This window comes from Pan troglodytes, chromosome 7 (assembly GCF_028858775.2).
Source record: "Pan troglodytes isolate AG18354 chromosome 7, NHGRI_mPanTro3-v2.0_pri, whole genome shotgun sequence".
NCBI classification, from domain to species: Eukaryota; Metazoa; Chordata; class Mammalia; order Primates; family Hominidae; genus Pan; species Pan troglodytes.
In genome coordinates this window covers 143,471,986-143,498,786 of record NC_072405.2, presented here as the reverse complement: position 1 = coordinate 143,498,786, position 26,801 = coordinate 143,471,986, and the positions used below count along the sequence as shown (strand labels likewise).

Sequence of the window (26,801 nt, the reverse complement as noted above, 5' to 3'; positions counted from 1 at the left end):
GTGATCCACCTGCCTCGGCCTCCAAAGTGCTGGGATTACAGGAGTGAGCCACCATGCCCAGCCTGGTATGTGTCCTTGTGAAGAACGTGCCGTGTAGACCTGGGCAGATGACCTTGTGAGCTGTGCATGGCAGGAGGTGAGGTTGGAGTGATGTTTTCAGAGAGAGTGGCCCCCTTACAACTCCACCCTGTCCCAGCAGGAGCTCAGGGGAAGGCAGGGTCCTCGGGCTCCTTTGTGCCACGGATGGCCCTATTGATAAGTTAGAGAAGGCTTCAGACTCCTCCAAAGAGTTTTAAATGCATAAAATAAAATACATAAGACTGCAAAAACCACTTATAGCGAAGTATAATTATCCAGATGTGACTATTGTGTGACCTAGTCACATGCGCTTCTTCAGCAGTAATGTGGAAGCAGACCTCAACATCGCTGCAATTTCAAAGTCCTGTACTTTGAGCTATCTGCTGCAATTGAAATAAGAGGATTATCTGTGATTACAACTGCTGATACTATTAGGGTTTGTCGCCTACATTTAGATAGAAGGAAATGCTAAATTGCAATTAGTGGTTAGGAACAACAAAGATGCATTTTTTTTCCCCATCTGAGAACAGGGCCCTCTGAATTCTATACATAGATCCTTGGAGGGCCCAGAGACCCCAGGTTAAGAAGCCCTGTTTAAAGTCAGGGGAGGGAGGAGCATGTTGGCTTGTGATTATTCAACAAACATAAGAAGTGCCTTTCCTACTTTGTGTCCTGTGTGAGTCGGGAACTAAGATAAAGCGAGTGGTGAAGGAACTGGCGAGGAAGCATCACAGCAGGGGGGCTGTGCCAGCTTTGAGGAGTCAGTGTGGCACAGAGACTTGCTGTGGTCTGGCTTCCTCGAGGAAGGAACTGTTGCAGGTGTTTACATGTATCAGTGCTATTTAGAGCTACATGCCCAAAGGCTGTTTGGCCAGCTGGGGATCTGATTCTGGTCTCCTAGCTGCTTGTTTTGGTTTCAAATCTCCTGACTCTTGGGTTTCAGCAGCATCTGGGAGGCCAAATGTGTGCTGAGATTAGCATGCGCAGGGTCTGTCCTTGGCCCTTTCCATAGTTTCCCTAAGAGAGTCATTAGGTTGACCCCTAGATCTGGCCTAAATCCATCGGCTTACGTATTTATATTGGGCTTCACAGGCTGCCTGGAAACCCTTCGCTAGCGTCCCACATGGAATCCAAGAGCAGAAGGTGAGGCTTGGCCTTATGGGGTGGGAGACAGGACTGGGGAGGAGTTAGCCTCCTCCTTTCTAAGATCAGATTTTTGTGTAACTCTGAAGCATAAAATGGTGGCCCTAACCCAAGGGCTACCTGACCTTTTGGTTCTTGAACCCCAAACTAATCAGGTGTTTCTGTCTCTTAAGGGAAAGAATCTCATCGGTCCAGCTCTACTCAGGTGCCACTCCCTGTCTAATCAACTGTGACTGGGCTCATGTTACTCCTGCCCCCTTCCCCCCACATACATGCAGCAGGTGTCTGAGTAATTGATGTAGTTGTGGTGGTGAATTGAGTGTATCTGTTGCATGATTGAGCCCATTGACAGCCAAGCTCACTGTGGCAGAACATGCCCTTTCTCATCCCTGCTTTGAGAAGTGTCTGCTGAATGCCCAGCCTGCCCCACGAGGCAGGCGCCACCCTGCAGAGATGGGACATCTAGCATTTGTAACACATGTCACTGTGGGTGTCCTTTCTCTCGCAAACTAGGGATTTTTTCTTCTTCTTCTTCTTTTTTTAGATGGAGTCTTGCTCTGTCACCCAGGCTGGAGTGTAGTGGCGTGATCTCGGCTCCCCGCAACCTCTGCTTCCCGGATTCAAGCGATTCTCCTACCTTAGCCTCCCAAGTAGCCGGGACTACAGGCGTGCCACCATGCCTGGCTAACTTTTTGTATTTTTAGTAGAGACGGGGTTTTGCCACGTTGGCCAGGTGGGTGGGATTTCTTCTGTATTGACAGGGCCAGCATAGAGCAAGGCACATAACAGGAGACTTTTGTTAAATTAACAGATGCACACTTCCTTTAATAATATTTAGTGTGCTTTATAGATTCTTCCCCGTTTTCATTATTTATTTGTGAGGACTTTTCCTTGCTTCATAGATGAGAAAACCAAGGCTCGGAGAGATTAAATCGCTTGCCCAGCCATTTCTAAAATGGATTAAATCCCTTGTTGTCTTGTTGTCTTTTAAAACAGTTCACTGAGCACGTGACTCATGCCACCACCTATTGATGTCTTGGGATTGTGGAGCATCAGTAAGTTCCTGGGACTAACTAAGACTGTGGATGCCCATAAGGTTGTTATTGACTGCGGCGGGTGTTTGTCCCTCTGTTGTTAGATAGTCCCACTCTGACTTGGGTGACCTGCTTTTATATCTTTCATCTGGTTTTTAATTTTTCCACCTCCTCCTCTGCTGCCAGGCTGGCCTCTGCTATCAATAAGCCTGCTTCGGGCAGCTTCCTCTCCCTTTTTATGGAATGGACTCAGAAATCTACATTGTTAGGGTTGTGTGAAAAACAAGAGCAGTGAGGTTTAGGCTGGAGATCTGGAGACATTCGTTACAGAATAAAACATATGAAACAGTGCACGGGCTTTGTGACAGCTTGTTTGTCTCCTCAGAAGCCATTTTTGCTCAGTCCTACATTTAGAAAGAACCCAGATTCAACTAGAAATTGGCTCTCTGAATACAGAGGATGCCTTTGAATTCCGATTTTGTCAGTAGGGGTGATGGAGAACACTGGCATCTCTGCAATATGCTTTTGAAAACAAAATGCTTCATAATAAAATGCTCTGGCCGTTTCCCCTAAATCCCATTTTCCCCCCCAATTCAGCCGCCTGATGTCCTAAAACATTGCCCTAACATCTATACTTTCATCTTAATCTGAGGCACCCACAAGACTCCACGATCTAAGTTCCAATTTTGAAACCAATATGCTTCAGGATAGAGGTGTTCCTAGAAAGAATTCGTGTGACAATTATATTTTTTTTGGAATGGAGCCTCCCCTTGACTCTTTATACTCTCATCATGTGTTCTGGGGGCAAGTAGATGAGAGGGATTTGGCCAAGAGGTATCAAAAGAGGCATTCACTTAATGTGCCCCAGCCATCTGCACATCTGTTCATACAGCTCAGCATATGCTGTGTGCTGTGTTGGGCTTGGGAGACACAGAAAAGTATAACACACCCTTCCTGCTTTAGAGAAGCTGGGTTTCAAATCAAGTTACAGCATAAAATGAAAACATAAAAAGCAAAAATTTAAGGGGCTAAGCAGTCTATGGTTGAGGTAAAAGAGCATTCAACTGAGTATAGATAGTGACACTATAACTGAGTACAGATAGTTTTCTTTACATTTGCTATTTTAAATAAGGGCTACATAAAGTAAATATACAAACACACACGTCGACATTAATTCTTACTGTTGCCTTGCTGATTACCCCCAGTTTATGAAGAAACTCAGCTAATAATAGATGTATTTAGTAAGTGTTTAATGTTCTAAGTTTATTAAGTGCTTAGTATTCTAAGTTCTATTTTAAAATTTTGTATGCAATACGCATCCCACTGAGGGGTAGGTACTATCATTTTCTACATCTCACAGCTGGAGAAACTGAGGCTCAGACGGGCCTAGTCAGGAAAAAGGTATATCAAGATCCACTTGAGGCCCAAAGTCAGGATTGTTTCCATTGCATCTGTACCCTCCCTTAGGCTTCTTTTTCCTCCTCTTGTTTCCTGAGGCAGCTGGCAATAGATACTCTGTCCATCCATCCAGTCCTTGCTTACTCAGTTCTTGACATGTGCCTGCTTCTGAGCTAGGCTCAGAGGATGCAGTTACAGTCCCTGACCTCATGATACTCAGTCTCGCTGGGGATGTAGACAGACAGTGAATATGTGAGTAAGTGAATGAATGAATGCCAAAAATTTCATTTTATATTTACATGAGGTGTCTTCCAGCCTGGATACATTGGCAGCCCTTGTCTTCTCTGAGTTCTAAAATTTGTGTTTCTAAGCCCATTTCCAAACTTTTTTAGCCATTTTAATTTCAGTATATAAAGTATCTGGGACCTCGTTTCCACCATCTGCACATTTATTGAACATACTCAATGCTCCATCATTGTCTCATAACAACTGCCTGTACAAGAAAAGCCACCAACTCCAGTATGTGACTTTGCTGATGGTTTATTACCTTAAGGAAAAGACTTACACAGAGAAATTGAGCAATGAAAACCCTTCACATTGAGCAAACACATTCCACGCTACACAAATCATGAGAAAAATGAGGACTGTTGTGAAACATGACAGATTGCCCAAGTGTTATTTTTCCTCTATTGGAAAATTCTAAGACATTTCCTCATGTGTAGTTTTTCAGTCACAAAAATGGCAGTAGGAATATTTAAATATTAAATCACAGTTTGAAAATAGATATATACATACATATATATACACACACTGAGATACATAGTTGACTGTTATGATTCCCAGATATGCAGGGTTATCATTGTGACTGCTTTGGATCAAGACAAGTTTGTAAAAAGCAGCGACATAGTTCAACATAATAGTCAGGAGCTAGATTACTTCCCTGTAATTGCTATGCACACACAGTACAAGGCTAGCGAGATTATAGACAATCATGTCATTTGAATCTACTATCTTTGATAATTCTGAATCATTTTCAAAGTTAAAATTGCAGCTATTGTCAGTAAAGCGCCTCTTATAAAGGTCATGCCTTTTGATTTGGGGGACAGAATAACTAGGCGTAGCACAAGAAGAGATGGCTCAGGTATCAGACTATCTTGTGTTTTCAGTCTTGGTCTGCTGTTCACTAGATGGTAAGACCTTGAGTACACGATTAAACTTCTGTGAGACTCAGATGATAATGCCATATTCTGTAGGTTTGCTGTGAGGATTAAATGAGATATAGCAGGAAAGCACCTTCCACAAGGCTTGGTGTATGCTAAGCGCTCAAAAAAATGCTTATGATAAGGTTTAGCAAGATTTAACTTGGTGAATTCAGGTCTCCTTCCCTTTTGCACACCTAAGCACACCTGAGTAATTCACTCTGAGTATGAATGTAAATTTCCTCAGCAAAGGTTAACTAACCCTTAGGGTACCTTTCCTTTGTCTCAGAACATATAGTTAACACGGGACCACAGAGGTGATGATCTATTTGGTCTATTTGAAGCCCCTTGTAGATGTGATTCTCCAATAGGTGTCATTCAGGTCTTTTCTAGAGGCCTCCACAAGAGCAGGGGCTGGTAGAATAAGCTGTTGTTTGAGCTCTAACTTTTTGGGGGCACTTCTCTTTTCCACTTATAAAATAGTGAAGAGATGCATACTCAAAATTGCTGTAACAATTAAATAAGATAATGAACAACTTAGCATACTGCCTGGCACCAAGTAAACACTCAATCAGTGGAGATTTTTTTTCCATTGTATTTATTATTCTTAATTTTTATTGAATCAGGCCACACCATTGCAGGGAAATTCTGACTCAGAAAGAGCTTCATTACATTGGATCCAAATTTCCTTCTCCATGGCTTCAACCCATGGGTCTGAGACTTGCCCTCCGGGCTCTGCGTAAGATAGTTCCATTTCTCAAAACCAATGGCGACTGGGTTATTCTGATCACCTTCCTCCACCCATTGCCAGAATAATCCCTAGTTTCTCCAACCAGACTTCCTATGATCTTTGAAAGCTAAGTTCAGTTTCCCAAATTGAGATACAAATTCAGTAAGAACCTAGCTCTTGGGTTTCCACTGAATTTCAAATGGAGTGAGCTGTTATCCAGCCTTGTAATTTGTAGATGGCAGGTGTTTTCACTCTCAGAAAATCTAACATGATTCACACTGACTTACAGAAGAGATCATTCATGGAGTGAATTCTCTTTATACAAGAATTCTTGCATACGCATACACAAATATATGTATACATACATATGCATTTCTTTAAAATATTAAATGTCTCTTTTGCTAAGGCACTTAATATAAAATTTTGACTGTTAAAATTCTATTTTCATGTAGCTTTGGAAGAAGAGAGCTTCGAATAAAAGTAGGAACACATGCACAGCTTCCTGTATTCATCAAGTATTTAATGAGCACCACTGTATACCTTGCACTGGACTAGGTTTTGGGGAGGTCACAGTAAGGAGGATGTATTCCCAGTCCTTTTCCCGTTTAGGAATCTCTCTGCACACTGCACAGAATTCCCTGTGAATAACTACACAACATTCAATATGCAGCATTGGGTAAACAGAATCATCTTTTAAATGTGTGATGAGAGCTGGTTCCGATGGGAAAGAGGGAATAAGCTACAGGGGATTCCTGGATTTTTGTGTGTCCCATGTATTTTGGATGCTTAAGCACCTAAATTATCAGAAAATCAGATATTCTCATCTTTTGAAAAGGAGCTAGAAAGACTATAAGAGGGAAAAATGACATTGAAAAATCAAGCCATTTATTGCAATGTTTTCCTATTCTGACACATTTGGAAGCTCTAAAAACAGGGGGAAAATATGGGTTATAAAGACAGTCCAATTTCGATCTGAATCCTAACTTTCCCACTCACCAACTGGGTGACTCTGGTTGAGTTTTCTCACCTCTATGAGCTTCCGTTTCACATTTGTAAGAACAGAAATAATAATGGGAACTTCTCAACATTGTCGTGAAGATTCAGTGAGCTAATACATGCAAAGCACTGAGAGCAATGTCTGGCACAGAAAAGGCCCTAAATAAAAGAATTCTAACAGTAAATATTATATTTTCCTAATACAATAAATAATAGCCTGATATTCATTAACAACAACCTTTTCCTTTTAGCTTCAACCTCTTCAGCTTTAAACCTTTATTAAGTCTATTTCTGTTTCTAAACAACTGGTAAACCTCCATCTTCCTACCAGAAAACTGGCCATTTGGTCAGCAGAACCAAAGGCTGTGAAATGAGTCTCTGCAATAGATGTGTCCTGAGCACGGGGGCCCCTGGAGTCCCACAGCCTCCAGCTCTAGAGGTCACCCCAGGCTGCTACCAAGGGCACCCACTTCTTGGTTTGACCCACACCCCTACCTGAACCTGTCTTGGTCATTTCAGTGGGTCTGGCATGGTCTGCAGCTGGGTCTCTCAAGGCTCTGTAAGAGTAGAGGAATGTTCCAGGGCACCACTCTCAGGGGCCAGACAGGCCAGTCCAGAGGCCTTACCAATTCCTATGAACCCCAAGCAGGACAAGGGAGAAGATTCAAGGAAGAGCCTGGCCAACTGCCCAAAGCCCTGCCAGTCAGCAGCTGATTCAGTGTGAGAGTCAATTGGTTCTTCTGAAATGGGCTGACCTTTCCCTGTCTCTGGAGTATTAACTGGGGGCTTTTCCCATCCACAGGAATGTTTATCAAATTTTATTTCTGACTGGGACAAACCTAATCTGTACCCTTCACAGTGTAGGGGTGAAGAGAAACTTAACCTCAACAATGTCCAGGTTAATGGATACAACTTTCCATTAAAAATCAAAATCAAGCAACTATTCAACTCACTTGGCAAATGTTTGATGACCTTGAGGTGCATACATATTTGGAATCAGGATAGTTTTGGTGCGCTGACGTCAGAATTACCCATTACAGTACCTCTTGGCAGGCTCCAAATAATAGATTATTCTATTGTTCCAAATTCCATCTATTCATCTGAATGGACCCAAAGAGTCTTGTGGTTTGGCATCTAAAGAAGAAATTAGTGATATTAAAAGTCTACCTGATTCCATTTCTTGGGATTTAGGCAAGATTCAGCAGGACTTCTAGTGACTTGGAAAGGCTGGATCAGGCTTGGGTGTAGTCCAGAACAGCTAGAGACAGGCATTTTTCTTTAGAGTAGATGCTGAATGATATCAAGGAGAAAACTCATAGCATGGGCCTGAGCAGCACCATCAGGCGTCATTTGAATGGTTAGAGACAGAAATGGAGGCCAAGGGTCCAGATCAGGGTAACTAAGGCTCATTGGTGAAAAGTTATTGGCCATAAGGGCTGACTGCTTCGCAGGCATTGGGTTAGTCCCCAAGACCCAAGATTTGTGCCTGCCTAGTTGGCAATTTCTGAGAAGTCAGGGTAGGATTCCAAGTCAGCAAAGATGTCATTGGGATTCCTACAGCTCAGGTTACAGAAGCAGGCATTAATCCATAGGACCTGGCGGGAGAAGCCAAGCCCATCAGGACACTGGAAGGACACGTCGATAGTCTTGGACTTGTAGGGGATGCAGCACCTGTTGTCCATGCAAACTCCACAGTACTTGGGTTGATAGGAGCGTGTGCTGACGCAGCCCGCAAGTGTGAAGTTCATGGATGCCTCTGGCTGGTACACAGCCAGACACTTCTTCCCTGCCTGAAGGAAAGGAAAGGAGCTTTCAGTGGGAGTGCTCAGAGAATGGACAACCACCTTCTTCCCCTGAGCCCCCAGTTTTTCCCTTCTCACTATGTGGGAGCATTCCACCTTACTTTCAGCTTCACAGCATCCTCAAGCAAGGAGGGCCAACAGCAAACACAGTGAGATCCAGCATACCGCACAGGGGTAAATGGAGGACCACAGAGAAAAATGTTTTGTTTGGGTTGTATCTCACAGCCTGCAGTTTCTCTTTTGTCCTGCATTTTTGTCTTGCCTATGGCCAGTCATTCATCATGGTTTCACCAACATGGGGAGCCTATGTAGCTCCTTCATCCAAGCAAGTTCCCCTGGCTAGCTAGTGGCAGAACTGGCATCGGGACTCCACACTCAGGGGACACACTTTGCCCTAACCTCCCCGCCTGCCTTTGCCTCTCGTGGCCTTTCACACATACCTTTAATATTCAACGTATTCAAATGGTTGACATTAAAGGTAACGCTACCTTCCACTGGGCTATGGGCCACTTGAGATTTACTGTTCTTTCTGTGTTTCTGTGGTATAATTTCATGCCTAGTACAGAGTAGGCACTTACTAAACCCATTGGATTGAGGGTTCTCAGGGTCTACTGTGTAAACAGTATGCTAGATCTAGGCTGTATGGCGGCATGAAGCTTGCCCAATTTGGGAAACCCTCTGAGGGCACATAATTCTGGAAAAAAAATGGTTGGAAATCAAAATTGGCTTGGACTTGCATTACGTGGTCCAGTAATGGTAGAGCCATCTCACTCAGCTAACGACCTTTGCTGTCATTCCTCTGCAGCTGGTACCTTTTCCATGTACGTTTTCAGTTAAGAGATGTCTATGGAATGCTTACTGTATACCAAGTGCAGAAAATACAAAAGCTAGTATTACAGGGAAAAATAATCAGAGAGGAAGAAGAAAGAAGAGAAGAAGGAGAAGGAAGAAGAAAAATGGATCCAGTTGATCAATATATAGATGACTGGAGAAGGTGTCTAGGGGATGAGGAGTGATGTTGGATGTCTGAAGAGGATCACAGGAAGCTGTGCTGTCTTTTCTACATGGGAGGCAACCCTGTCCTCAACATCCCTAAGAAACCATCAGCATTCCAAAAATGGAATAACTGTTGAATTTTTTGTTTTGCTTTGTTTTTCCTGTGACAAAAGGCTGACCACTCCTAAGGCATGAGTGAGGGGGACTTGAATTAGATAAATCAGATCCACTTTTAACTCTGAGACTGAGGCTCAAACTAATGTGGCCCAATTTTCTTTCATGCTTTATTTTAATTATCTTGGACTCTTAAAGCTGAAAGGGATTTCAGAGATCAACTCCAATATCTTAATGATGAGGGAATGGGGGCTCAGTGATGAGCAGAGATTGGCCACAGTCACATGCAATTAATGCAAGCAGACATTTGACTCTAGGGGTCCTGAGCCTCATTTAGTGCTCTCTATATCACCCAGTGTGGCTGCTGTGTGTGGGTGGGCTGGCACAGGAGTGAAGGGAGGATGGAAATTGGTAAGGATCCCTCAGAATCATTATAGAAGACCACTCCTGAGGGTCCCTGAGGTTTCTCCGGAGTGATCCTGATTCTAATAATATGATACCTACCAAAGCTTCCATTGACTGAAATTCACAATGCACCAATCTGGTGACCTGCATTATCCGAAATAGCTGTTACACCAGACCTACCAGGTGAGCTTAACTATTCCCACTTTACAAATGCTCCCCACGAGGAAGTTCAGGAGCCAGGCTCAAACCCATATTTGTCTGCTTGTGAAGTCTAGACATCCACACCTGCTCTGGACCCACCTTAATGAGTGTATGGATGTCCACATCGCATGGCCGCAAGTTGCAGAGGCGGCTCTCTTGCTCAGGCCAGCACTGGGCGTTAACATTGGAGATCCGAGTGGAGACCCCCAGGCCGCAGCTGGTGGAGCAAGGGCTCCAGGGGCTTGTGTAGGCTATGCAGTTCCTGTGCCATGCCTCCACCTCACCCACAGCATCTGTGTGTGGGGAACAGAATCTGCATGAATCTACAGCTCCCACCAGCCCCCAACCCTCACTTTCACCACACTAAGGTCTGCGGTTCTGAGAACTCAGAGGAACACAGAAATTGGCTGTACCTCCCCACAGGACAGCAAGTTGGCTTCTAACCAGCAAAGGTACCCAGGGAGTGGAGGACATGTTCTCAGCTCCTTGTATGTTTCTGATCAAGAGAGGCAGTGTGGAAGCATGGGAGGAAACCCATCTTTAGAGACAGGTGGATCCCAGTTCAAATTCTGCTCTACCACCTACAAGATGTGTGATCTTAGATAACCCACCCTGGGCCTGTCTCCCTATTAGAACAATAACACTTGCCTGTGCGGCTGGCAACACAATAATAGGGCCTAGATTTTTACTGAGTATGCATCAATCATCTTGCTAGGTGCTGGGAATGGGACTTTTTTTTTTTTGAGACAGAGTTTCACTCTTGTTGCCCAGGCTGGAGTGCAATGGCACAATCTCAGCTCACTGCAACCTCCGCCTCCTGGGTTTTAAGCTATTCTCCTGCCTCAGCCTCCCAAGTAGCTGAGATTACAGGCATGGGCCACCATGCCCGGCTAATTTTGTATTTTTAGTAGAGATGAGGTTTCACCATGTTGGTCAGGCTGGTCTCAAACTCCTGACCTCAGGTGATCCACCACTTCAGCCTTCCAAAGTGTTGGGATTACAGGCATAAGCCACCACGCCTGACCAGGAATAAGAGTTTTAAAAGACATTCTCCTGCCTCTGCAGAGAGAAAGCTTATTTGGGGGAAGTTCAAAGGCAAGTAGCTACATCCCAGCACCTAACATTTTGTCGCAGTGATGCCGAGGGCATAGTGGGTAAGAGGGCACACAGGCTTCTTTGGGAGGCCAAAGCAGGTGGATCACTTGAGGTCAGGAGTTTGAGACTAGCCTGGCTAACATGTTGAAACCCCATCTCTACTAAAAAATACACAAATTAGCCGGGCGTGGTGGCGTGTGCTGTAATCCCAGCTACTCAGGAGGTTCAGTCACAAGAATTGCTTGATCTGGGAGGTAGAGGTTGCAGTGAGCCGAGATCGCGCCCCTGCACTCCAGCCTGGTCTAAAAAGCAAGACTCTGTCTCAAAAAAAAAAAAAAAAAAAAAAAAAGAGGACATACAGGCTTCAGAGTCAAATCACCAGGGTTCAGGGTTCAACTGGCAGCACTGCTACTTGCTGGCTATGTAACTTCCAATAAGCTAGCTCACACCTCCTTGCCTCAGGATCCCCACCTGCAGATGGGGTTGGCTATAGCATCTCTTTCTAGTGCCATGATAGAAAAGATGACTTCACGCCTATGAAAGCAGCCAGGCTGTCCCCGGCCTTTAGTAAGCTAAAGCCCTTAGTTAATGTGAGTCTGTGTGGTCATTTGACTGTCAGCCAACTCAACTACCCACTCTTGGATGTTCCTATTGATGCATGTATCTCCCGCATCTAGAAGATAGTAAGTGCTCTCTAACTATCTGAAAAATGGAAAATGGTAGTGAGCTCGAGACCAAAGCAGGTTAAAAGCTGTTAAGACAGAACTGCCCACAGAAAGATGGAACAAGATGCAGTGGAGAGGAGGCCTGTCCCATCCGAACACATGTGTGCATGAGGAGAGGAGGGAACAGGCAGACAGGGAAGGGATGGAAAGACAGATGGAAGCTCAGAGAAAAGAGAGAGAAAGAAGGAGAGGAGGAGAGAGAAAAAGCGTGTGTGTGTGAGAGAGAGAAAGAAACAGGAGGAAGGTAATAAAAGTAATAAAAAGAATGAAGGGAGGGAAAGAGAGGGGAAAAGATAAACACAGAAAAGAAGAGAAATCTAACTAGGATTAGAAGGATAAAGAGGAAAGGTAAGTCAGTTCCTCTAAGCTTATAGGTGTGCTGGGAACATTGATGAATGAATGCAGGAATCACTGAGTGAGAGAGGGAAAGACCTGAAATGGGAGGCATCCAAGGACAGGAGGGGCAGGGCTGACAGGAGCTGGAGCTGCAAGCATCTTGGGAGGTGGTGGGGAGGGAATTGCCCAGGAGGATAAAGAGGCTTTGGTTTTTGGGTCACCTCGGCTAGGCAGGGGCTCCGCTTGTGCTCGGTCAGAACAGGGTCACTGGGCCACACACAATGGCAGACAGCTTCTGCCTCCCTGCTCCCCCCGTGACCCTTGTGTGGCCCTGCTGGGGAGGTGGTGGTGGGAGAGCTGCCTTGCTGCCCTGGGGCTGCTGGGGACAAAGCTTTCCTCCACGCCTCCTCCTATCCTCACAGGACTGCTTCTCCACCGAGCAATTTTGTCTCCTAGGGTGTATTTGGAAATGTCTGAAGATGATTTTGGTTGTCACATCTCTGAGGGAGAGGGCGCTTCTGGCATCTAGTGGGTAGAGGCCAGGGATTAGATTGCTGGGATTTAGTAGTCATGCATTAGATTGCTACTAAACATCCTCCAGTGCACATGACAACCCCACCACAAAGAATTCTTTCATCCAAGATGTTGACAGTGCCGAGCTTGAGAAACCTGCCCCACACCGTCCCTGAGCAATCTTTAGCATATATAATTTTTTTTAAAAAAACTACCAATACTCTTAGAACTCCCACTCTATTGCCATTTTTCTACTGCTCTCTACTGCTTGCCTCGTAAGCACTTTCCTCTAGAAATGTCCTCATCTGCTGCCTGCCATGGCATCAGATGCTCCTGGTTTTCTTCATACATCCCAACCCTCCTCTCTGTTTCCCCATGCCTCCTCTTATTCTGCTCACCCTTCACATGTCAGCATTCCCAGACCTCTGCCTCAGGCCCCCTCTGTCTCACTGTGGATGTTACCCTCAGGCCATCCCAGCCATCACCACCAGCAGCTCCAAGCAGATGACTTCAGAGCTCTCCTATTTCGTCTCCTTCCTCCCCATAAAGAGAAACTGGAAGCTCCTCTTAAGATCCCGTGGGCAGGGCACTCTGCCTTAAACTCAGTCTGTTTCAAACAAAGTAGATCTCCCTTGGCCCAAATGTGCTCCTTCTCTTGTATTTGATCCTAGGCAATGACAAGCCCTGGGAGTCAGCCTCTGTCCCTCTTTCTTCTTCACCCCATGCATTAGATTGACATTAAGACCTTCAGTCTTACTCAAGCAATGCCTCTTGTGTCTGTTCCTTCTTCACTGCCTCTACTCTCACTGCCCTAGTTCAGATCCTCATTAGCCCATCCATCTATCCACCTACCCACCCATTCATCCATCCATCCATCCATCCATCCATCCTCCATCCATCCATCCATTAATTGATCCATCCATCATTCACCTATTTGTCCGTCATCTATCCATCCAATCATCCATTTATTTATACATCTATCTACCTATTCTTCCACCCATCCATTCAGTTCATCCATTCATCCATCTATCCATTCATCCATCCATCTGTCCCCTCGTCTACTTATTTATACATCTATCCATCCATCCATCTGTCCCCTCGTCTACTTATTTATACATCTATCCATCCATCCAGCCATCCATCCTCCATCCATCCATTAATTGACCCATCCATCATTCACCTATTTGTCCATCATCTATCCATCCAATCATCCAATTTTTTATAAATCCATCTATCTATTCATCCATCTGTCCATTTATCAATTCATCCATCCATCCATTCATCCATCCATCTGTCCACTCATCTAGTTATTTATACATATATCCATCCATCCATCCATCCATCCATACATCCATTCATACATTCATCTGTCTATTCATCTATCCACCCATCTACTCACCCATCTATCTATTTATACACCTATCCATCAATTCATCTATCCACTCATCAATCCACCCATCTATTCATACATCCATTTATCCATCCATTAATCCACCCATTCATTCATCATCCATCCATCCATCCATCCATCATCCACCTATTCATCCGTCATCTATCCATCCACTCATCCATCTATTTATACATTCATCTATTTATCCATCCATCTCTTCACCAATCCATCCATCCACCCACCCATCTATCTATTCATCCATCTATTTATCTATTCATCCATCCATCTACCCACCCATCAGTATGACAAACATTAATTGGATACCTGCTAAGTGTATGGCACTGGGCTAGATTCCAGTAAGCAGCAGTGAAACAATTGGGCCTGTCCCCACTCTTCTTTTCCAGGGCTTCCTCTTATCTGGTTTACCTGGCTGAAATCTCACCTGCCCACCCATCTGCATAGCAAGGGGGAAGCCCCAAATCATCATGAAGCTTCTACTAGACCCATCTCCTCTTGCTCATACCTCCTCTCCTCAGGTACCCACATACCTACCCTTCTTCCACCACCCATCCCTAACTCTTTAGTAGGATAATAGTGGATTGCACTTTTAGGGCTTTGTTCTTTACAAAGCACTCCTCATTTTATGCTGGGAGGATCCCACAGGACAGACTAGACAGATGGGATTATTTCTGTTTTACAGATGGGGAAATAGGGTCTCAGGGGAGGTATGACTTTCTCAAGGTCACAAAGCTAGTAGGTAGTGGACTGGGGAATGAGTCATTCTATGGTGGTCAGAGTTCCAGGAGGGTCCACAACCCATTTGTAGGGTCCCACCCCCAGCCCACTCGGGCCCACACCCACCGAAGGCTCCTGTGTCACGGGGTGCGGTCTTGCGTGGCCTCTTGGCGTCGTCCTCACATACCCACTGCTCACAGCAGTGGCCAGGTATGCTCACGCGCCGCGGGTGGGGGCACCAGAGACGCGGGGGGCGCACTCGGAGGCACAGTGGTGTGCAGCCCACCGCGCCGTCGATGCACGTGCAGTTGTACTTGCAGTTAGGCTGGAAGGACTGGCCGTTGTTGTAGCGCACCCCATCCAGGACACAGCCCACACCGACCACCTCTGCAAACACAGGTGGCCGGTCAGGCCCAGTGGCCTTGGTGCCCCTGGCTGGCCCAGCTGCCTTTATAGGGGCTCCATGTGGACCATGCCCCAATCCCGGGGATGGCTCCCAGCATGGAGGAGGAACAGAGGCACAAAGGCAAAGGCAGGGAGGTGTGAGAGCGCACAGGGCAGGGCTGAGTGTTTGGTGGAACTTCAGCAAAGGGAGTGCAGGAGTTCCTTTATAGCTTCAGCCAGCACCCAGGGAGTGGAAGGACGCAGCATCCCGAGGGATTTGGCTGGCTTGCTCCCTGCAGGGTCCCCAGCACTAGGCACAAAGCCTGGTACTGACAAAGACCTGCCGTTAGGGCTCATGGTTCTGAAGGTGACCGACTTGTAAAAAAAAGCCAGAACACTTCGAAACACGTGTTCCATTCATTCCATACACATTCATGGAGCCTTCTATGTGCTGGGGACTCAATAGTGGACAAAACAGACAAAAGACATGCCCTCAAAGAGCTTATGCTGTGGAAAGGTCATATGGAATGTTGGCAGTTACAAGTGTCTGGGAGAAAAGTGGAGCAGGGAGGGGGAGTTGGGCGGGGGGAGACAGTTGCAAATTTATTAATAATCCTTTCCCTGTTTAGAAAAAAAAGTTCAGCTGGCTGCCAGAGCTCATTTAATTTTACATAAACACACTTTCTGAGGTTAAAGCAAATCTGACTGATTTTCCATGTAAAAATAAAATATAAAAACTGTTTCTTGGAGTTCTTTCTAAACAGAACTAACATCAGAATTGTCTGAATCATCAGAATAATCTATTTCAGAAAAATCAGATTCATCAAGTGAATCCCAGCCAACTGTTGAAGAACAATTATGCATAGGAATGCTGGGTTTTCTAGGATTTGACATTTTCAGTGATCGAGAATTACTATATTTTGTAAATGGAAATACCACTACTAAAAAAACACAATGCTGTAAATAGAATGATATCTTTTGTTTTTCGAAGTTGGTATTCTAGAATGATGTGAATAGAATAAAAAAAGTGAGATATTTTGTGGCAAAGTTATTTTGGGGTAAATGCTGCAGCCTCTAGTGCTGCTGGTGAGTATTCTCAGAGCAAATGGGAATAGGGTTAAATCAGGTGGATGGGGAAGGCCTCACTGGGTGATGATGCTCAGCAAAGCCTGAAGGGGGTGAGGAAGGAAGCCCGCCCAGGGGTTGGGGGAGGAGATTTCCAGGTAGGGAGGGGCCCACTTAAGTAAAAAGACCACAGGTGGGAGCAAGCCTGGGCTGTGGGAGAGGTCTGAGGAGGGGAGACAAGAAGGAAAAGGGAAGGAGAGGAGGTCAGAGAAGGCTTCCTTGTAGGCTCAGAGGAAGTGCAAAGCTGTTAGAGCCTGGCACATAGTAGGTGCTCAGTAAGCAACTGCTGAATGAATGATGAAAAGTATGCTTTGCAAGAACACTCATGGTGCTGAGTTGAGGACATGAGAACACTCACGGTGCTGAGTCAGAGGGCAAAGCTAGCATGGGGGACCACCCTGAGACCCAGGTGGGAGAGAGCGGTCTGAAGCCAGAAAGAGAAGAGCTCGGCTTCCAGACAGATTTGGAAGGAGAGCTGCCAGGACTTACTGACAGAGGGGCTGTGTGGGGGAAAGGAGAGGAGTCGAGAAGGAGGAAGATGCTCTGTCCTCTTTGGACAAGCAGGGTTTGGGTTGAGTGGACTCAAGTGTTCTCCATTATGCGCGAGATGGCTGGTCGACAACCAAGTGGCCATGTGGAGTTAGTTAAGCCAGCTTGGAGTCAGGGAGAGTCGGGGACTTCTGGGCCAGATATCACCCTTGATATCATGCTCTCTCTGGAGGACAGCTTCTGGAAATGCAGGTAAAGAGCCCCGGACATCATGAGTGGCCACCCAAGGAGAAGCAGTTTGGAATCTGCAGTGGGCCAACAGTTCTGTCCTTCAGGGTTTGCCCGAAGGTGGCTATTAATAATAGCAATAATCCTAATGTCTAGCAGGCATGAAGGTTTTCGAAGTACTGTCTCTGTTATTGGATACTGGGTCTCCTCTGCATTGTGCATTGCATTACTTATTTTATTCTGTACAGAAACACTATCACATTATCATCTTTTTCTTTATATATATAGCAAAACAAAGTCTCAGCAAGGTGAAGACACATCACGTCCAAGGTGACCACAGCGGGAAGCAGAATCCAGGTTTGTGTGAACCTTGCTGCGGCTACTGTTTTTTTTTGGGGTGCGGTTATCCATGCAGGAGGTGCAGAAAGGAAAGATGCTAACATCAACTGACCCTCTGATCTAGTGCCAGGTATCATCTGATACATTATCTCATTCAGTTCTCCCAATGACTTCATGAAGAGAGTTTTATTTTTCTCCTTTGATGGGCAGGAAAGCTCTCAGAGAGGTTAAATGATTCGTTTGTTCAAGGTCACGAAACTGTTGAATGATACAGCTGGGACTCAAACCCAGGAGACCTGACTCCACAGCCCATTTCCTGCCACCAGACACCAGTGAAGGAGGGGACAGAGGAAGGCAAAAAAAGCAGAGGAAGCGCTGGGTGAATCATTCATCTTTGCATTCTGAGTCACCCTGCCTCTGCTTGCATGCTGTCTCTCCAGGAAGAGTGTGTGTGTGTGTGTGTGTGTGTGTGTGTGTGTGTGTGTGTGTGGAGAAGGGAGTGGGCTAAGCCCGGAACTCTGCCCCTGCATGTGGAGACTTTGGAGGGAGAGGTCAGTGCTAGATGCCCGGAGTCCCCAGCACAGTGGCTTTCCCCACCAGCTGCACAGGGTAACCCCAGGGGAACCTGGGGAGCTTTTAAAAATTGTGATGCTCATGCCAGGCCTCAGAATATGGGGGTGAACCTGGGTGTCAGTATTCTTCTTTTGTTGATCTCCGTATTTTAAAAGTTCCCCAGGTGAATCCTGTTTGCAGCTAAGGTTGAAAACCAGTGCAACTAGAAGGCGCTCCAGTCTCTCTACTTGGGGCTTTGGGTGGGGAAGTGAGATGCTGCTACTGGCTCTGACCAGCCTGCCCACCACAGGCTAGTGGGATGTATGATGGCTGCAGATGGTCCCGTCAGCTGACTCATGAAGTTTCTAACTAATCAAAGGCGAGATGGTGAAGACAGTTGGGTTTCCTTCACCACCTCCTATCTAATCTCAGATCTGCAAGTGCAGGTGTGATCGAGTTAGCTTTCCTCTTACTGAAGCACTTTCAGGAATTCAAGTCAACTTGCTCTGCCATGGGGCCTTCCCTCCCTTCCCACACCTCCCATGGACTGTCAGCTCACGCTGTCAGCAGGGACAGTGGGCCACGCCTTGTTGTAGCTCTGTTTGTTTTTGCTGCCTCACCTATGTTTATTGTGTGAAGAATCAATGGAGGGATGGATGGATGGGAGCTGGGGTGAGCTGTACTCTTTATTCAGCTCCTGCCATGTAGCAGGCACTTGACATTCTAACCACCCAGAGATATAAACTTTGTCACATTTTCCTTGAAGAAGAAGCTGAGACTTAAAAGGCTAAGTAGTTCACCTAAAGTCATAGTAATAGTGAGTGATGATGCTGGGATTCTAGCTCGGTTGTCTAGGTCCAAAGAGCATGCATGAATTTACTATTCCCTCACTCTTCAGTATGGGGGATCTAGGCCAGGAGCTAGACCTGCTCCCTCCTCTAAAGGTGGCCGTGAATAAGACTGAGGTAACTTTCCTTGCAAGCCAAGCCAAGAGCAGCCAATTCCTTTTATTTTTATTTTTTGACATTTCCTTATTTATTCTGCGACAAGCACGTGAGGTTGGTTTTATGACGCTCCTTAAGTGATGTGCACATGGTCACATAGCTAGCAAGTGGCAGAGCCAGGATCTAAAACCCAAGTCTGTCAGCTTGTAAATATCATAATCCTTCCACCAAACCACACTGCCCTCAGGCCTGACCCAGCTTCATTTAAACGTAGAGTAGTGTTTGTGCAACTGAAATAGCCAAATGATGTAACTCAGAGGTCACCCTCTGCCCACAGATGTATTTAGTTTGGCCCACAGAGTGGTTTTAAAAATATTTTTGAATGTATTGCCAATGTTTACAAATCATACACAAATCTATGTACCTGGATTCTCTTGAAAACTAAGCATGCTGAACAAGACCTAGCTTTTTTCTGCTTGGCCAGAGTGGCTGGGCCCAGTAGGGTCATCTCTGAAAGCCAGGGCTTGCACACACCAGATTGCCATTGTCCCCATCATACTCTGTTTGAGTTACATAAGCCAGGGTTGCAATTGCTCATTTTTATTACCTGCCTTGTTCTGGTCTAATTACATGCGAATCTTTAAGGACAGATTTAGCCTGTCCTAGGAACTGTCCATTGGCTTAGCTGACCATTTGTGGAAAGATTGTTTCTTAGAGGAACCCTTTGTTCTGTTTACCCTCTGGCCCAGAGGTGTATTCTTCTTCAGACCTCACATTCTCTTCTTTCCTGCATTAGGGTCTCATGAATTCAGACACTATGGTAGCACTTCTGGGAACATGTTCGATACAGCACTAGTGAGTTGTGTTTGTGCACGTGTGGGCACGTATGTGTGTGATGTGTATATGTATAACTGTGTGTGTGTGTGTGTGTGTAGTGTAATGGGTAGGTAAGAAACTATCTGACTGAAAAAATTTAGTATTAAATACATCTAAAAAATTTATTATGAAGCTTATGATACCTCTCTTTTGGAATTTGGCAATGGACATGAAAATTTGAAGCCTCTGAGAATTTCCATAGCTCCTGGTTAGCTTTATTTATCTCAATGCTTGTAAAACTTCACGACCAGGGAACCATTGGTAGGTGTAAAATCTATTACAATCTCCTTTGGCCTACAGTTTTGGTTTTTTTCAAATAAAAGGAAAGGAAGTACACAGAAGCCCATGGTGTTGGGAAGTTAAGTGGCTGTACTGGGTCAAGGCAGGACCTAAGATGCAGAGATAGGGGGTGAGGAGGACAGGGAAGGGGGTTTTCCAGGCCACTGGTGGGGAAGGCAGGCAGGACAGGCAGTTTCTGGGTTCACACAATCTTTGGATCCATGACAGAGCGTCTATAAATGAGTGGTGCCTGGCAGATGACAAGATTTCAATACAGCTTTAGAGATTAATGCAATGGTAGTGAACAGAATTATCTTTTTAATGACCTTGAAGAACAGTTTTTACTGGCAGAATAAATTATGAGACAAGCTCATATAACTGGAGGTGGTTCTAGTATAAGAAGTCCAGGCCAGGTTTCCCTACCTGGGTTATGGGGAGGGAACAGATGACTGAGTATATTAGCAGCAATTCTTGAACTTTAGCATGCATGAGAATCACCTGGGAGTCTTGTTAAAGGACTAGATCCTCATTCTCACTTCTAGAGACTCTGATTCAACAAGTCTGGGGTGGGGCTCAAGAATAACATTTATAACCAACATATCAGATGATTCTGTGCAGCTGATGCTGCAAGTTCTTTTTGAACATACCATTTATGTGGCTGCTAATGAGTTTCAGTAAAAGAAGAAAAATTAGAAAGATGGGAGAAGTGGGATGGTTATTCACAGAAAGCCAAAGACACAAGGATTAGTGTGAAAGTTGAAGCATGAACCAATGATAGAAGAAACTGTCATAAATTAACCATGAGGTTCAGATAAAATAAAATTGTCTGACTGCAAATGATGTACATAACCCTCATGGACAATCCACCTCAAAAATATAATGGTTAGCTGAGGATGAGAGACTATGTTGTGTGTGACTTTGTGATGGGGTGTATATGGAGTCATAGTTAAGGGGAAGGCTTGATTCAGCACTAAGGGAAGAAGGGAGTTTTTGGGTTTATGAGACTTTGTGGAAGTTTTCAGAAGTTAGGCTGCTGCATCATAATACCTAGTTAGCTCTCTTAATCTGATGAGTCATATATTTTGGGTAATGCTTACACAATTCAAGGGAATACAAGTCCAGACAGAAGCAGGGGGTCAGAAAGTTTCATAAAGGAGGTGTCTTGGAACAAAAAAGGATAGAATACCCGTGATGGAGCACTTGAAGACCAAAGAAAACAACAACTAACAACAACAACAACAACCACCTCCAAACAGGAGGATATCAGAATACACCAAGAATAAAGAAAAAGCAAAGGCCATTAGAAAGTCCAGGAAAAACAAAAAGCATCATAAGGAAGGAAATTCAAGCAAGTACATGATCTCATACTGCAGTGAACAATATTTACATAGTCATAATATTATAAATACTGATGATTGTATAACCAAAAATTATGGCAATGTCATTTGGAAAGTAGGGGTATATCAGGTGGTATTGAGGAGCTAAATCATCAGCTATCTTAGAATATTAATATATTATCCAAAAATTGATATATCAAGGCAATTAATATACAGCAGAACACATACATTTTATAGTAGCAACTATATATATAGTAGTTACTATATAACTACTGTTATATAGTAGTTATATATAACTACTATATATAGTATATATAACTACTATATATAGTATATATAACTACTATATATAGTATATATAGTATATATAAACTATATATAGTATATATATAACTACCATATATAGTATATATAGTATATATAACTACTATATATAGTATATATAAACTATATATAGCATATGTATAGTGTATATATAGTATCTATAACTACTATATATAGTGTATATATAGTATCTATAACTACTATATATAGTGTATATATAGTATCTATAACTACTATATATAGTGTATATATAGTATATATAACTACTATATATAGTGTATATATAGTATATTTAACTACTATATATAGTATATATGTAGTATATTTCCCCCTGTGAAAACTGTTCTTCAAGTTCATTAGAAAGATAATATTTGTAGTGTATATATATCTTTATATTATATTTCTATACTATATAGAATATATAGTATATTTCTATAATATACTATATTATATTTCAGAAGAAATAACTAGAAAATTAAAGTGACTGTAGTAACTGAGAAATGTAGGTAGCTGGTGGGAAGGGATGACTGCAGGCTGCTGATTTTCATTCTTTCAAGGCTACTGGATTTTTAAAACCATATTGTTTTAATTTACAATATTACCAAAATATCTGGAGTTCTGCAGTATGCTGGTGTGTCCTAGTAGGCCATGGACATTTGTTAAAAGATCCTACCACTAAGAGAACAAAACCAGGCTTAGGTATTTCATGGCGTCTCCCTCTTCCCTGGGGACAGCCATGAATGTGCCTCCAGGACTGAGAATAAAGCAAGAAGCAAAGTTCTGGAGGTGAGAGGAGTGCAGGCATCCTTCCCTCCCCTTCCCAGGAAGGGCCCAGCCTCTGGCCTCTGATCATGGGGTGTATCTCCTGCTGAACAGAAGCCTGGCCAGGTGAAAGGCTGTGGGGGTGCCAAGGGAGAGGGGTTTGGGGCCAGAGCTGGGGGTGCTCAGGGGCTGGTCAGAAGGCATGGAGGGACTCACTTACGTGCACACACTCCTATTGCGTACCTCGGGCGGTCCCCGCTGTAGTCACAGTAGAGGCCCCGGTGGGGGTCACAGATGGCAGCCTCCGTGCAGTTGTCCCCAAGCTGCTGAGCGCACATCTTACAGCACTCACAGCCATCTGTGATGAGGCTGACCCCCAGCGGGCAGCGGGGTGGGGATGGCGGGCACTCACATGGCCACTTGCAGAATTGGGGGCGTGAGGAGGTGTCCTCCAGTGGAGCTGGGGTAAAGTCCATGGTCGTAGGGGCTGGAGAGAGGGCCTGCGGGGGGAGGGCAGAGGGAAAGGGGGGCTGCTGAGGCAGGGGTTTCAACGCCCAAAGGGCCCTGCCATTGCATTCCTGTCCTCATGCTGTTCAAAAGGTTTTCATAAAATTATTTTTTCTATCATGCTTTTGATAGCCAAACATCTCCTTTATTCTCAATAAAACAAATAGAACAGAGGAGCCCAACATGCAGCGAAGTTAAACCAATTGCCCGAATCCTTCCGCTGGTCAGCGGTGGGGCCCAAATTCCACCTCAGACCCTGCTCCTTTCCTTTCTTGAGTGATTGTCGCTGCAGCCCCGAGGTAAGGGAGGTGGCCTCACTTTACAGGGAGAAAGCCGAGGCCCTGAGCAGGTGGAAGCTGGCTGTGAGTCATGTGGCTGCGCGGGGCTCAGATCCCATGGCTCTTCTGTGACGACCTGCAGGGCCAGTTCCTTCACTCACCGAGAGTTCTTAAGGCCTCTCTGAGTCAGAGGACTCCTACTTAACACCGGTTTCGGCCCGCTGACCTATTATTATTTTTTTCCCCTCTGAGTATCCGGAAAGGGCTGGCGTGGTGCAGCGGCAGGTATTCAACTTTATAGCTCCTGGCAGCTACATGGGCCCCAGCCCTTGGGGAGTGAGTTGGCGCTTCCTTTGCCAGCACAAGCCGTACATGGAGGAGCCCTTTTATTTTGCTCTCAGGGCAATGAGACCCCCCACCCAACACGTACACACTCCACTCTACCAACCCGCACTCCTCCCCAGCATCCCCATTCCCATCCCCCAGTCAACAGCTTCATCTTTATTTTGGCAAATATGATGAACACAAGAGGCCAGCTGGGAAGGGAAACCAAGGCCCTAAGAGCTGCCCAGGCCTGAGGAGCGGCAGATGGAGATGCCTGGGTGTCTGAGTGCAGGAGCTTCAAGCTGCCTGTATCTCCAGCACCCAGTCACCTGCTGTCCCATCTGGTTGCCCCCCTGAATCCCATCTGTGCCCTTTGCTCTATCTCGAAGGAGACGTAGGCCTCCAAGAGGAAGAGAATTGCCTGAGGACACAGGAGCGGGGACTGGAGCCAGGCTTTGAGTCAGTCCTCCCACTCCTGGGCAGGCCATGGAGCATCCTGCCCAGCACTTCTCGTCCTTGACGGCTGGGTTCTGAAGTAAGCAGAGGAGAATCCAGGGCTTCTGTGGGGCTGGGACAGGGGGCTGGCTGGGCTCTGGGCTGCTCCCTCCATCTGGAAGCAGAGGAGCCTGCTTTGTGGGATCACAGATCTGCTTTCCACTCTGAACACCAGGCTCCGGTGCTGAGCTACTCAGACAAATTCTTTCCTCCTTTACGGGGGAGGAAGGCAAGACCCAAAGAGACAGATGGACACTCCCAGGATGACACAGTTCACAGCAAGGCCAAGATGCAAATTAATCTCCTAACTCTCATTACAACAGCTTCTACTTTTGCCTCTTCTGGGTTCTTTCATTCACTCAACAGACATTTGCAGAGTTAGCTCATAGTCTCTCTTAAGTTTTAGATATTTGAAGATAAGCATTAAAAGTCCCTATGATTGGGGAACCCACAGCTTATGGGAGAGGCAAGTATTAGAGGTGATTTACTACAACTCGAGGGATTTACTGCAACTTGAGGGATTTACTACACAAAGTGCTGGGCATTCCAAGGAGGCATGGAAGCTCTCTGAACACCAGGGCAGTAACTGCTCTGCCCAGGAGAGTGGGGTCCACTCTTGCACCTTGAAGGACCAGGGATGAGGAAAGTGGTTCAGATGAATTTCTGAATTAGTCTGACTAGCCTCTGAACCTGGCGCACAATAAATGTAGTAAATATTGATGCAATAAATAAAGCCCTTGCAAGTCAACAGACAAAACCTGACTTGAAGCTTTCATCTCCCATAGGCTTGATTTCAGAACTTGGTCAAATCCACCCTTTCCCTACCTCAAGTCCGCTGCAATGCAGCTCCCTGTGGCTGAGAGGCCCTTCCTATCTTTTTCACCTGGGGCCCCTTTCTCTGGGCGGACTCTCCCGACTCGCTGACCTGCGTGTGCCTGGCTTTCCCTTAAGCCACTAGGCAGGCTCAGAAATTAGACATTTGTATGTGTTTGGAGGTTAATGCCGGTGAACTCCATGGGGTGAGGGCAGGGTGGGGCAGGCCCCCACAGAGTGCCTGCACAGTGCCAGTCTTCACTGGGGACATATGGGTGACTTCTCTGTTATGGCCCAGACAGACACCAGAATGGCCAAAAAAAATCTTGCCTGCAGCCCCCTGCAGGGAGGAAGGCTCTGGGCGATGCGGCCTTGGAAGGCCTTGCTGGTAGGGAACAGAGAGCTCTTGGGGTTGGCAGTTCTGGGTGGTTCACCGAGGAGGCACTAGTTAGCCTGCCCTGTTCATATTTCCTCAAAAACACAACAGGATGCAAGAAAACCCTACATATCCGAATCAGTAAACACACACACACACATGCACACACACACACACCCCTCTTTTTGACTTTGGGGAGAGACATTTCCTTGTTAGGCCATGATTCTAGAAGCCTCAGAACCTCATGAGCACTAGCAGACCATCTCTCAGAGCCACCACACTCAGGACGTGCTCTTGGCAGAGGAAATAAAGATGCCCTCTCCTCCAGGAAGGCTTCCCTGCCCTTAACCTCGCTCACTGGAATGTGAACTTGGAAAGGGCAGGGCCCGGGCCTTGCATCTCTCTGTGCGCCTGAAACACAGCACAGAGCACACAGTAGGGCTTCATATGTGTTGACTGGTGAAATGGATGGATGGGGGATTGTCGGCTAAAAAGGCTTGGATATCTATGATATTTAAGGCATCATGTACTGGAACCTCTCCTCTGGGCCCTAAGTTTGAGTGTCAAGAAAAGAACATGCAACCTGAGACAGTCTGACGTACGTTTTTTCCATGTGGCCTTGGAACAGCATCTTCATCTTTCTGAGCCTCAGCATTCCCATCTGTGATATGGGCACAATCACGCTCACCTCCCTTTGGGGGCAGTTGGAAGGGTGAAGGGGCATTGTGGATGTAGCAGCACTAGGTAGGGCCTGGCACATGTCACATGGCACACAGAAGCCTGTCTCCTCTTACACCCATTTGGTTGTGTGTCCTCCCTGACCCCACTGTGCCCAGAACAGAGTTGGGGATCTGGACACTTTGAGCTGAGCTGGAATGGATTGGAACCGGGTGGGTATCCCACTCCTGGGATCACTATCCATCCTCCTGTCTCCATCCCAAGTTAAAGATGCCCAGAAGGAAGCTTCCTTTCTAAGTGCCTGGAGGTGCCAGGGCATGCAGCTGGTGAGGGGAAGCTGCAGAGAAGTCCTCCCTTGGACAGGGGAGCCGTTTATGGCATCCCTGGGCAGAGGAGGGAAGGGCTGTGGGCAGTCGGCTGAGCCAGCCTTTGCAGTTGGCACCATCTAGTGGTAGAAAATCTCCCAGACTCAGGCCACGGGAGAAGGTGCTGGACAAGATCTGTGCAGGGGAAAAAACTCTGGACCCCAGGGCATGAGGACTGCTGGGTTAGGTGTGTGAGCCTCTGAGTGCCAGCTGCCTTGTCCAGCATTGACACATACCTAGGGTATGTCCAGCATTGACACATACCTAGGGTATGTCCAGCATTGACACATACCTAGGGTATGTCCAGCATAGACACTTACCTAGGGTTTGTGTCTGCAGGCCACAAGTGAGTCCAGACTCCTGATAATCGATCCATCCTCACATCTCTGTGTGAGCATGAGGGAAAGCAGATGACTGGAGCAAGGGCGGTTTCCGC

The 26,801-nt window shown here is 45.7% G+C and overlaps 1 protein-coding gene across 2 annotated transcripts in view; it reads right to left on the bottom strand.

Moving 5' to 3' along the window:
- Window positions 1-4,177: 4,177 nt before the first annotated feature.
- CCN4 (cellular communication network factor 4) overlaps window positions 4,178-26,801 on the bottom strand; it is a 40,704-nt gene continuing 18,080 nt past the window's right edge. Inside the window, exons 2-5 of one of the 2 annotated variants that reach the window (XM_528234.9) lie at window positions 22,750-23,029; window positions 15,017-15,277; window positions 10,196-10,389; window positions 4,178-8,368 (exon numbers count right to left, since the gene is read on the bottom strand). In XM_528234.9, the coding sequence (XP_528234.2) occupies window positions 8,069-8,368; window positions 10,196-10,389; window positions 15,017-15,277; window positions 22,750-23,029 (1,035 nt within the window). In that variant the 3' untranslated portion in view covers window positions 4,178-8,068. The remainder of the gene's footprint in view (window positions 8,369-10,195; window positions 10,390-15,016; window positions 15,278-22,749; window positions 23,030-26,801) is intronic. The other variant, XM_001139211.8, reaches the window with a different exon arrangement.